General features: G+C 59.2%; 1 protein-coding gene across 1 annotated transcript in view; it reads left to right on the top strand.

Annotated features, from left to right (window-relative positions):
• Window positions 1-8,261: 8,261 nt before the first annotated feature.
• The window catches only part of DGKQ (diacylglycerol kinase theta), a 12,428-nt gene continuing 8,026 nt past the window's right edge, over window positions 8,262-12,663 (top strand). Inside the window, exons 1-5 of the mRNA XM_025887058.2 lie at window positions 8,262-8,637; window positions 11,144-11,223; window positions 11,844-11,943; window positions 12,323-12,408; window positions 12,507-12,632. Of these exons, the coding sequence (XP_025742843.1) occupies window positions 8,364-8,637; window positions 11,144-11,223; window positions 11,844-11,943; window positions 12,323-12,408; window positions 12,507-12,632 (666 nt within the window). The 5' untranslated portion in view covers window positions 8,262-8,363. The remainder of the gene's footprint in view (window positions 8,638-11,143; window positions 11,224-11,843; window positions 11,944-12,322; window positions 12,409-12,506; window positions 12,633-12,663) is intronic.

The raw sequence follows: 12,663 nt of genomic DNA, 5'->3' as shown, positions 1-12,663 counted from the left end.
GATTTTCTAGAAGTGTTGGAAGATACCCAGCCACAGAATCAAGCAGTGCCGGGAAGCCCACGAAGAAAGGCATGAAGAAAGCCGAACCCAAGCACATCGTGGTGAAGGGCTGGAACCAAAGACCCACAGAGTATCTTCAAAGCTCACTGACTTTTCAACAGAAGCAATTGAAACCAATACACAGTGAAATGAAAACTTCAAAGTCCTGGAAGTACACAACCGGTAAGTTAGAATTCTGAATCCAACAAGAATTTTCCTTCCAAAGAGAAGGTCAGATGAGGACTTTGCGGAGAACTGGACTCTGGGGACATTGGTCCCCAGTGGCCCTCACCAAGGAGATGGTAACTGGTACCTCCACGCAGAATGGTCCCACACAGCCCAGAGGTACATGAAGACTATGTTGTACACGAATCTAATGAAGAGTGATATATAAAAAAAAATATTGTAACGTATTCTGGGGGCTTAAATACACCAGAGAATCGAAATGTGTGACAGTTAACACAGAAGTTGTGAGTGGAATAAATGCACACTGATTGGCTGGCCACAGTGGTGTCCGTGGTCCTAAGCCCAGGACCTCTGAGCGTGACCTTCTGTGCTGAAGAGACTTGCAGGTGTGATTAAGTGAAGGGTCTTGAGAGGGGAGATAATCCCGGATGATCTGAATGGGCCCTATATGTCATCACGGCATCCTCGTGAGGGGGAGGCAGAGGGAGACTTGACACGGGAGTGGCCACGTAAAGACCTCAGAAGAGAGAGAGATCTGGAGACTGTTCCAAAACGTGTACTCAGGATTTGTTTTAACCAGTTATGGTGAGACACACACACAGGGAAATGGTTGCCGTGCAGGAAGAAGTTCATACTCAACCGATCCCAGGAAACAGGAGGCCCGGTACTCGGTCCGGGGCCACACAGGGACACAAGGGGTAGGGAGACATCAGCAAAGGGCCTCATGACCAGTCAGTCTCCATTACACAGAGGCTGAACACATCTCCCCTTCAGTACAGGGAAGGACAGTGGGAAAGCTTTTCAGGTTGGTGTGAGGTGAGAGTTGGGCAAAGGGCCCTCAATTAAGGGAACGTAAAGCCTAGGGCAGGATGGAGACTCAACTAGGGGCCCATTTATTGGACTGGGATATGAAGAGGAATTGTTCAAGAAGACCAGTATGTCCCTCAGAGAAACGGTCGTGGAACGTGTCGGGGACATGGTGGTCTCAAGTGACATGTGTCTTGGCTACTGTTAGTAACGTTTGTAACTCCAAAGGGTAAGGCTGTCTTAGTCGGGACTCGTATTGTGGCCTTAGTATATCCAGAGACATGTGTGATTTTAAGTTATATTTCTGGCATCTGTGAGGCAAGAGATTTCCAGCGTTCTTTACTCTGAAGGGGACAGTTTTTAGGCAATGGCCTGACAGTGCATCATCAGTGTGAGGATGAGCCATTATTGCCCAAAGCATCCACCGCTCAGACACCTGCATGAAGTTTGGCTAAAGTGCTAGCCTTGGGTCCCGTCCATGTTCGGGGACATCCTGGCAGTAGGACTCCACTGGGCTCGGTCACACGCGGTGGCTGGTGGTGCTGTTCACACGACCTGCCCGCTCTGAGAATCCAAGTCCCAAGGGGCTCCCGGGCAGCCAGGGGCCTGGGGACGTTGCCAGTGGGACCCAACAGGACTAAAAGCTGTTGGACCCCTGTGTCCTAATGAGTGTGTCCCAGGAACCCCCTTGGAGGAGGGCGCCATCTTGGAGAGAGGAGCCCGGGTCGGGATCTCGTCTGGGGGATGGTGCTGTGGCACACCCACGGGCAGCCTGCAGAGGTGCACCGTGTCCTTTCAGGTGTGGAAGTAGCTGCGGCAGATAAGACTGCCAGAACAGGCACAGAGCTGGACATTTCAGCCCACCTGTAAGAGCAAAATATTTACAAGTTGGTTGGACACAATTTTAATGATGTTGGGTTCTAGGTGTGGGGCCTCTAATGGGGGGGACCACATCATGGGGTTGTGGAAATCTACCACTAGTTGCTCCTAATTTTTCCAGGCGAAAGAACAGGCAAAATCAGGCCTGTATTTTCTCCCGTTTTCTTTTTTTCTTTCTTTCTGGTTTTAGGCTTTTCCCTCCTGCCTCTGTCTGATAGGAGGAAACTGGGAGGGAAGGGCCAGCAGGAGCCTCCCCTGGGACAGCTCCAACCACAGCAGCACCCCCTCACCCTGTTTCTTCTCTTAGGGCAGGATCTTATTTTTTCCCTCTTAAATAAAATCTGGCTTATATCTCTAGGCAGGTAACAACTTTTTCTCCCCTGCCTGTATTTGCTTATTTTCTCCATTCTCGATGCTCCGGCATCTGGGGCCTTGGCCCTGGAGAGAGTGCCCCTCCTAGGGCTACACAGTTCCTGGAGAGAGCCCACACCCCCGACCCAGCTTTCAACGCTCTCACACGCCAAGCCAACACCCCCTTGCCGCACATCACCCCAAGGCCAGACACTGGACAACTAGGGACCGCCACTATAGCCTAGGCCTGCCCGATTTTTTCAAAGTACCCGATCCTAAACTTACTCCCTGTGCCGGCTGCTCACCCGTTCCTTCCCGTGGAAGCCCCAATAACGGCTCTGGGCCACATTCCCTTTGCTCCTGCTTCTCCGTTCTGATTCCGACCGGTGCTTCCCCCGTGGCCCCACATGGTGCGGGGTATCCCCTTCTCCTGGGAAATGTAAGTAATAAATTATCCTTCCAAAGGTGGGTGTTTCCATTTCTGTCACCTTACCATATCTGAGTAAAACAAATCCTGGGGGTGGGGGCGCCTGGGGGCGCTCCGTCGGGGAAGCGTCTGCCTTCGGCTCAGCTCATGATCCCGGGTCCTGGGATCGAGCCCCGCATCGGGCTCCCTGCTCGGCGGGGAGTCTGCTTCTCCCTCTGCCTCTCCCCCTGCTTGTGCATGCTCTCTCAAATAAATAAATAAAATCTTCAGAAGAAAATCCTGGGTACACATTTTAGAGTAAAGATGCTATGCTCTGATGGTCGAGGGAGGGATCATGAGCACAGAACTGCCAAGAGCACAGCTCCAGAAGACCGAGAGGGCCAGTGGCAGGCCTCTGAAGGGAGCACGTCCTGCCCACACCTTGAGCCCCTGCAGGGGCCTCTGCTCTCTCAGATCAGGACTGTGGAGCCCGAGGAGCAGACCCTGCAGCCTGGCCAAAGACAGACACAGCAGGGCCACTCAATGGCACAGGCTCCCGCGGGGCCTTGGTCATACGGTCAGACGTTTTTGTAAACTTCACTAAAGGAAGATACTAGGGCCACAGCAATTCCCACACTGCCTCAAACTCCTCCTGTCACATTTCCCCTCTTGCTGGGGTGGTTCTGGGGAGGTGGGGGGCCCTTTTCAGGACGGGGCCAAGGGGAAACTGAGTGGTAGAAACCCCAGCTGGGGTTTAATGGACTATATTCATGTTGTCCCCAGTCACTTCCTCGCGAAGTTCATGCCAGACAGCCTGGCACAGAAAACAGCTTCCAGGAACTGCCATGGCAATTAGCCAGAAGGAGTGAATCACACTGGACTTTTGGAATGGGATTAAACATTCTGCTGATTTAACAGGAAATGCCGACATCAACAAGATAATGGAGAACCCCTCACAGCCGATGTGACAAGGACGTGACAGAAGGTTCAGGAGATCTGTAAGGGCATTTGAGATGAGTCACAGCACAAGAAAATGCAATATCCCAGCCTTCCCGGCTTATAAGTGAAACAACTTGTCAACGTTCTCTCCAAACCTGACAGCAGTCCTAACAGGATAGGAGTTCTGAGTAGTGAGTGGTCAAGAGAGGACTTTGGTGAGAGATAGTAGTCACGACGTTGTTTTCAATCAACCTCGTTAGAGATACTAAGTTCTCCTCTTTTCCCCTGGAAAGTAATGTTGAAAAATTGTTGTAAGAAGAGACGATAAAAGACGTGGATGAAAAATACACATCCTAGTGGAGTACCATGCAGTTATGAATAAGAATTGTGGTATTTTCTTGATTTTGTAATGTTCGTGCTATTAGTCAATCTTTTAAAAGATGATGATTTCTTATCTCATTCTGAATACACGTGCACCTAATTCTATGATGACTTGCATTCTTTCTTGAAGAGAGGCTGCGGGTCCCTGTGATGGGACCCTGCCTCACCCACACCACCAAGGCGGGCCAGGCAGCCTCAGGAGATAGAAGTGTGAAACCAGGAGCATTTCCATGACCTCAGGGCAGGCAGGTGCTTGAACAGGACACAATGGCCCTCCCCAGAAAGGAAAGGCTGATCAGTTGGACGAGGTGAAAACTTAGGAAGGCCTGTTCACCCAGAGCCACACTGAGAGCAACGGGACCATCCTGGTGTGGAGGAGGCTGTGCTGACGCAGGAAACTTCAATATTCACAGATTTGCGAATTCACCTGCTCACTGAAACTCGTTTGTGAGCCCACAATCAACACTCCCGGCACGTCCGTGGTCGTTCGGGGCCGTGCCCAGAGCAGCGAAGACGGAGTGTGGCCCGAAGTCGCCGGCGGAGACAGGAGGAGGCGGCGCCCTGCCTTCTCAGTTCAGCTCGCCCTGGACACAAGTGTCCTTTCTGTTGTCGATCTGGTGCCACGTGTCCCGCATTTTTGTGCTTTTGGCTGGTGACTCCGTTGTTTATAATGACCCCCAGGGTGGTCCTGAGGTCCCACCCAGGGCTCCAAGCACCAGAGGCCGTGATGGGCCCGCGGAGAAAACCGCGTGCTGGGTGGGTTTTGTTGAGGCGTGAGGTTCGGTGATGCCGGCAGGATGGGTCCTTGATGACAACTGTATAGTCGATGAGATGCCTTTGAACAGAAGCCACACGACACACGGTTCTGTGTTGATCCGTTGATGAAAACGTGCCCGGAGCCTCCCAGGAGGCTGACCCTGCATTTCCCCAGGAGCCCCGGTTGTGTGTTCACGGACTCCGCAATCCTGCGTTCGAGGTTCCAGAGCTTGGCAGCCGCGGACGGCGAGAATGGACGGTAGTTCACAAAATAGTCATCTCCAGAGTATGTGAATAAGCACAAATCGATAAGGAAAAGATGCTCAACAGAAAAATGATCAAGGCACTTAACAAACAGGGCCTTACAAAAGAGCTGCAGAGGGCAGGTGGATCTGTGATAAGGATCTGGCAACTTCCTCACCACCAAAGGACAGAAGTGAAAAACCATACCAAAACCTACCAGAAAGGCTGAAATTGTGAGACCGTGGTTGTCACAAACGTGCAGCAGAGGAAAATCTCCTACGTTGCTAGTGGACGTACACATTAGTATTTTGGTGAGGGTGGGTTTATTTTTCTTTGGGATTCTCTTCTAGAGGTGAACACAGTCTGTCCTATGGCCCAGCAAGGGTACTCCCGTGGACATGTGTATACATGGACCAGAGCTCCTGGAAGCATTTTTCCTAACAGCCCAAGTCGGGCACCAACGCACAAGTCTGTTCACAGGAGAAAGAATAAACCATGGTGCGCCCACGTCGGGGCAGCTGCTAACGCGCACTGAATGTGCACCAGCGGGAAAGAGACACATCCGTGGCGCTCAGAACAAGATGTGGGGCGTCGGAAGCTACTTGCCAGATAACGCACAGCTGGCCTGTTTCTGTGCGAGTCTGACAGACGGGGGTGCCTGTAACAAAGGACCACAAACAGAGGGGCTTGAACAACAGACGTTGATTCTCTCACTGATTCATATGTTGAAACTCTAACCCCATGGATAGTATTTGGAGGTGGGGCATTTGAGGTCAAGAGCATGGGACGGGGTTAGTGCCCTTATAAAAAGAGACGCTAGACAGCTTGTTCTCTCTCTTGCTGTGAGAAGCCAAGTGAGAAGGCCCCCGTCTGCCAAATCAGGACGAGGCCCCCACCAGAACGTGACCATGCGCCACCCCGATCTCAGACTTCCAGCCTCCGGAACTGTGAGAAGTAAATGTGGGTCAAGCCCCCCAGCCTGTGGAGTTGTGTTAGGGCTCCTGAGCTTACTGAGACCCGGAGAGAAGAGAAGGAGAGAGGGACAGCCTGTAGACCCAAAGCTCTCTGCAGGAGCAAGAGCGCAGAGCGGGCCACCCAGATCCTCGAGGAGGGCCATGCTCCAGGCAGATGTGTTCAGCATCAGCTAGAAGCTGCTAACTATTTTGGAAGGTGTCCCAAGTTCTCGGGAAGGTTTGATGGCAGTGTGTCTGCCATTTCCGTTGGCATGCCACATCAGAGAGCAGAGTTACGTTTCTGCAGAAATGCACACAGGATACCCCTTCTCCAGGTGTTTCCCCTGCCCTCCACTTTCTCACGCATGGAGAGATATGTCTTTAGGTCCTGTTTCCTAAGAAGTCAGCTGTAGTTTGCATGGTGCGGAGTGGTCTTCCATAGAAACCTGTGCCTTCTCCGGCACCATGGCTAGATTATAACCCTCCCAGGGCCAGGAGGCCGGTCGGACCTGGGGCCTGGCCCTCACCTGTGACTTGTGACCTGGCTGAGGGCAGGTTCGGGGAGCTGGGTGGGTTGAAGCCAGAATGGGGGTGCCGAGGAAACAAGGAGAGAGGAGTGGCCCCAGGGCCTTTGCACCCTCTGTTTCCCCTTGCTGGTCTGTTTTCCTGCTGCCCACAGCCCAGCTCCTCCTGGGCACTCAGGCCTGACTCCCTCCATCCACAGCGGCACCAAGACATTAAGTGGCATTTCCAGGCTTGTTTGTTTTTCAGTTTGTTGTCTGTCAGCCCCAGAACTCAGCTCCAGGAGGGCAGACATGCCAGCCCAGTGCTCTGGGTGCGCAGTGAACGGTTTCTGGACAATGAAGAACCCTCCTGGGAGTGAGGGCGAGAGTCCTCCGGCCTTCTCAGGACCCTGTCTCTGGCACTGCCCTCTCTCGCCCTCTGCTGTCCACACCCGGAATCCCCCCTCAGCCAAATAAGGCACTGTAACCCTCCCTGCCTCTCCCTCCGCAGGCCCTCCCAGCAGGCCCAGCCCACTTCCAGGCATTGCCTTGGTCGCCTTCGTGGTCATTAAGCACCCCCACCGCGGACATTATTCTCCCCTGGCTGCATCCTCCACCCTGTTTTTCTCCTCCTCTGGGACCCTGGGGCTCTACCCTTCCCCGCACGCATGGGAGCCAACCCCTCCCTGCAGCCCCTGCTTTTCCCTTCTGGGTCCCCCAAGAAGCCCGTTGGCCCACGATTCCCATTTCGGCCACTGGCATTGTAGCCTGCGCTCAGGCCCACAGAAGTAGGGAACCTGGAGTGATTTCTGGCAGGCTATGGGGTCAGGGTGACCTTCGTGGACACGTCCCCTACCCCCCCAGTGCCGCCTGGACAAAACAAAGCGGTGCGTGCTGGCGTCGCCCCTTTGTAGAGCCAGACATCTCAGCCCGGCTGGCTGGCTGGCGGGCGGAACTCACTGGCTTCCCCGGGGGTGCGGTGGGGGCCGGTCTTTCCTAGCATGGAGGGGTCGAGGATGACCTGGGGAGCGTCGCGACAGGCCAGCCCCCGACGGGAACACGAGGCCACGACCCGGAGGGAGGGACGCTGGCCCCTCGGGCTTCCCACGAGAGAGCTGATGGTCGAGGGCACCATCTGCGAACAGGCAGGGCAGCAACGTTGGCGTGGGGTTGGGAGAACTCCCTGGCTATCGCTGACCCGGACCCTCATGACTTCCTCATCCGTGGTGAGGACAGGGGCCGGACTTGCGGGTACTCGGGGTAAGGCAGGGCCCACGCGTGCGAAGACCGCGCACCCGGCCTTCTACGCACGGCCGGGGGCCTGCAGGGGAGGCGGGCCTGGGTTCTCGACCCCACCCTCGGGCCCCTGGGATGTGCCGCGCGCTCGCAGGGCCTCCCCGCGCAACCACGAACCACCCGTGGGACCGGCGTGTCGCGTGGGAGGTGTCCGTCTGCGCAGGCGCGGGTCTGGGCGCCGCAGGTGCAAACGCCTTGCGCCGGCGTCGTCGGGAGGCTGCGTGCGGGGAACCCGGTCCCGATTCCCGGCGCAGGCTGTCGGCCGGAGGCCAGACCCACCCCCCTGCCCGCCAGGTCTCCCCAAGCGGCCCCCAACTCGGCCCGGGCTCGGACCCCGGCTCCGCAGGCCTGCCCGCCGGCCTCCCACCGCCGCCCCGCCCCAGCCCAGGCCCCGCCCCGCCTCTCCAAGCCCCGCCCCAGAAGGCCCACCGCCCCAGCCCGCCCCCAGGCCCCGCCCCCCGGCTGCTCGGCCCCCGCCCCCGAGCGCGCGCCTGCGCAGTGGCGGCGGGCGCAGTCGGAAGCCCGGCGCGGACCGCGGGGTCGGAGGGGAGGCGGAGGTCCCTCTCCTCCGCAGCGCGGACCCGGCTTCTGCCCGCCACCGGGGCTCGGGCCGCCCGGGTAGGGATGGCGGCGGCGGCCGAGCCCCGGGCCCGTGCCTGGCTCGGCGGTAGCTCGCCGCGCCCGGGCAGCCCGGCCTCCAGCCCCGAGCTAGGCGGCAGAGGCCGCGCGGGGCCGGGGCCGGGGCCGGGGCCGGGGTCTTGTCCGGAGCGGGCGGGCGCCAGGCCCCCAGGCCCCGCCGCGTCTGGCCACAGCTTCCGGAAGGTGACGCTCACCAAGCCCACCTTCTGCCACCTCTGCTCCGACTTCATCTGGGGGTTGGCCGGCTTCCTGTGCGACGGTGAGCGCCCGCGACCCCATCACAGACCCCGGCCCCTGGCCCAGGATGGGCTCCTCACCTCTGACCTCTGCACTCTCAGCAATGGCCTCCTCAGGACAGAACCGCCTGCCCCACGGGGCAGGAGTGTGCTGGCCTCAGACCTTCTCCAGGGAGGTGATAAGGACTGGCTCTTCCAGGGGCTTGGGGGCACCAGGTGGCTTCCCCCAGGACTGTGGGCCTCAGGAAAAAACTGCTCCCCGTGCTCCCTCACTGGGGTTGGGATTCAATGGGGGAAGAGCACTGTGGGCGGCGTGGGGCAGGTGCAGTGACTGGGGGATGAGTCCAGCCCACCCTGAGCAAGTGGGACTTGTCTGGGCTCCTCAGTCCAGCCGCTGGGGCAGCACGGGGCAGCAGTGTGGTCAGGCAGGGCTGGTCTGGGCTACTGGTTCCTGTAGCCTAGTGCTGGGCCTTTTTTGCCCTGCATGCACACTGCTGCCCGCAGGGCCAAGTGTGGCGTGCCCCAGCAGGGCTCCCACCTAGCTGCCAAGCTGGCTGGCCGGGCGAGGAGGCCTTCCCTCCTCTGGCTCCTGGGACATCGAGGGTGCAGGCTTCCAAGGCCTGCCTCTTGTAGTCTTGCTCCCTCTGGCAGAACAGGTGGGTGGGCCCTGGGGACCAGAGCTGCCCAGGGATGTGGAAGGTGGCACGTGGGGAGCCTTTTTTCCACTTGGGGAGACAGGCTTTTGTCTCTGGGGACAGAAGGACCACTTAACGCCAAGCTTTACAGAGAAGGCTTGACCAGGTCTAGGTGGAGGAGGCTGGGTCCTTCACACAGGATGCCTTCTACCAAAAAAAATGGCATGCTCGATCTGACTCCCTAGTGCTGCACCAGGTGGCCTGGGGGGAGTCACCCCTAGATTCTCTCATATCAGAAACACTGCCCTTTCTTACCGTCTCCCGTGCCAAGAGGCTCACCTGAGCAGGGAGAAGTGCTTGTGCAGGCTGAGTCAGCTTTAGGTCTGAGGCTAGACCCAGGATCCCCGCACAGGCGACGGGTGGTGAAGGCAGGGCTCCAGGTCCTCCTCACTGCTGTGACCTTCTGCAGGTGGGGCTCTAGGTCTAAAGGGCGAAGCAGCTCATGGAAAGAGGCTGGGCTTGGGGGATGACGTGGAGGCCATCCCTGGGCATCTGTATGGACCTTCTCCCCACCTCCGTGGAGAAGGGGTGGTAATCTTGGCAAGCAGAGGGGCCTGACAAGGGTGTGGGAGGAAGAGCCTCCCCGCCTGCCCCGGAGTACCCAGGATGTGGGATGTGGGATGTGGGGTGATCAGGCCCTATCTCCGTGGGCCAGAGGACTGGGTGCCACCTGCCCGCCACCGCTGCCTTCCGGGACAGAGCTAGTCTGGGTGCCCTGAAGGGGAAGCTAGCTGGAGTGCTCACCCTTCCTCTCTGCCTCCCTGCTGCTTCCATCCGACCCCAGCCTACTGTAGTTCTTCTGAAGCAAAGTCTCAGGCTGTTCTTGCTAGCCTGTGGAGGACCGGACTGCCTTCTCCTAGGGACGCGTGGGTAGGGCTGCAGTGGGTGGGAAGGGGCTGCCTCAAGGCCCCCCGGGTCACACTTTTCACCAAGGGCTATGTTGCAGAGTGAGTTCTTCTGCCCCCTGCCCACTTCCCAGCTTCTTGCTGCCTTGTCTAACCCACCCCACCCCAGTGGGGCTCTGCCCAGGCCCCCCGACCCCTCCCCAGGCCCACTCACGGCCGTATGTGCTGCCAGAGGGCGCTTCCTCTTGGGCTCCTCCTGTCATCATCGTCTCTCGGCCTCCTTCTTAGTGGCCCTCAAGGGCACAGCGTACGTCTGAGTGCTCACTGCCTATAGCGCCTCTGGGCTGTCTACTCCTCTGGGAAGGGGCAGGTGCAACCATCCCTGGGCTGGCCACCCTGCCTGTCTCGGGAGGCCCTGGCCCATTACAGACGGGCTCTGGTCTCGGCAGGCACACCACACGGGAGGGGGTAGTTAGGGGTCTTTAGAGTTGTGGGGGAGTGAGGGAAGGGTTTCTTGGTGAAGCTGGTCTTGGGGGGAGATGCCCACTTACCTGCCTGCACCTCAGGGCCAACAGATTGGAGTGTGCCCCTGTGTGCTAGGGGCAGGGGCCACTCTCAAGACTCCAGGACACAGCATCATCCCCACTCCGGGCTCTCGGGATGAGAGGTGGCGTGGGGCAGAGGATCAGGGTGTCTGTGGCGCTTCTGTGGAGGGAGGCTGTGGCCATGCCCTCCCTCTGCCCCCACGACGGTGGAGACGGTGGGAGTCACTTTCTCCATTGCTCACGCGGGATCGGAGCTGGGGGGGGGGGGGTGGGCTGCAGCGACTCACCCCATGCTGACTCCCCTCCAGCTCTGGCAGAGCGGGCCCACCGTGAGGGGCGCGTTGCCCTGTCAGAATGCTGGCATCCGGCCATGGCCCCTGGTGGTTCTGCTGGCCAAAGCCTGGGGTCGGACGGGGGCCAACTCATGCAGCTCTCATTCCACAGTCTGCAACTTCATGTCCCACGAGAAGTGCCTGAAGCACGTGAAGACCCCCTGTGCAGGTGTGGCCCCTAGCCTGGTCCGGGTGCGTATGCAGTGTGGGCAGAGGGCTTGGGGAAGCTGGCTCTTGTGGCAGGTCCTGGGCTGAGAGGCTGGCTGGTTGGATGGGGTGGGAGTGTTCCATTGTGCTGCCTTGGGTCCCCAGGATGCTGAATGCATCCCTGCTTGTGAGCCCCTCCCAGGACAGCAGTGGGCCTCACTTCCCACTGGTTCTGACCACTCCTCCTTGGGGGTCCCTGGCACCCAGCACTGCTCGTCCTGCCTGTTGGTGGGCCTCTGTCCCTGTGTGCTTTGTCCAGCTTGCCCCAGATGTGTCATGAGGGCAGGGGAACAGGTCTGGAGGAAGCTGGACTGCACAGCTGAATCAGGCATGGGCAGAACCAGCCGGGGTGTTCCCTGCAGAAAGGGCTGCCTGAGATCACAGCTGGCCTTGGTCCTGCAAGGACTCTGAAGAGACTGGGCAGTTTCAGCAGGACCCCTAGGAGGCACAGAGGGGCGGGCGAGGATTTAGGGGGACCGCAGGGGTCAGGCAGGGGGTGTGGGTGGCAGTGGGAGCTGTTGGGGATGTAGAGAATGAGGCCTCCCGGCCCCAGATGGGCGCTGGCAGGTAGGCCCCAGGCTGAGGGGGAGCTCTGCTCCCTGCAGGTCCCCATGGCCCACTGCTTCGGCCCGCGGGGTCTCTACAAGCGCAAGTTCTGCGCTGTGTGCCGCAAGACCCTGGAGGCCCCTGCACTCCGCTGTGAAGGTATTGCTGAGCCCCCCGCCCCCCCCCCATTCTGCACCACTCACCAGGGGCCTGATCTCTGCTGCCCAGGGCAGCCCACACCTCGCTGTGGCCAGGCGGCTGGGCAGGAGGTGGGGTGGTGCCCTGGGCACTGATGGGGGGGCGTGTTTGTGGATCCCGAGCTGCCCTCACAGGGAAGCAGGTGCAGGGGGCCACACAGGTTGACAGGAGAAGCCGGCTCCCATCCTCTGAGAGGGGGGCTCCCCTCCTGAGAGCTCCCCACCCCAGGAAGGATCAAGGAAATGTGGCCAGGACTGGCTGGCCTTGGCAGAGATGCCTGAGAGAAGGGGGCAGGGCTGTGGGGAGCGGCGAGAGGCCCTTAACCCTGCCCGCCCCCCAGTGTGTGAGCTGCACGTTCACCCCGACTGTGTGCCCTTCGCCTGCAGCGACTGCCGCCAGTGCCACGGGGACGGGCACCGGGACCACGTGAGTGCACAGGGCCAGATGCCTGAGGTGGGGGGCCAGGCGGGGGAGGGGCTTGCTGGGGGTGCTGGCTGAGCCACCGGTGACTGCCCCCTCCGCAGGACGTGCACCACCACCACTGGCGGGAGGGGAACCTGCCCTCCGGTGCGCGCTGCGAGGTCTGCAGGAAGACGTGCGGCTCCTCCGATGTGCTGGCGGGTGTGCGCTGCGAGTGGTGCGGCGTGCAGGTGGGCTTTGCGGGGGTCCTGGGGGGCGGGG

Source organism: Callorhinus ursinus, unplaced genomic scaffold, assembly GCF_003265705.2.
Source record: "Callorhinus ursinus isolate GAN/ISIS: 27379988/994484 unplaced genomic scaffold, GSC_fseal_2.0 scaffold4, whole genome shotgun sequence".
Lineage (NCBI taxonomy): Eukaryota > Metazoa > Chordata > Mammalia > Carnivora > Otariidae > Callorhinus > Callorhinus ursinus.
Note: the sequence above shows the minus strand (reverse complement) of the source record. Positions and strands in the feature narration are given on the sequence as shown.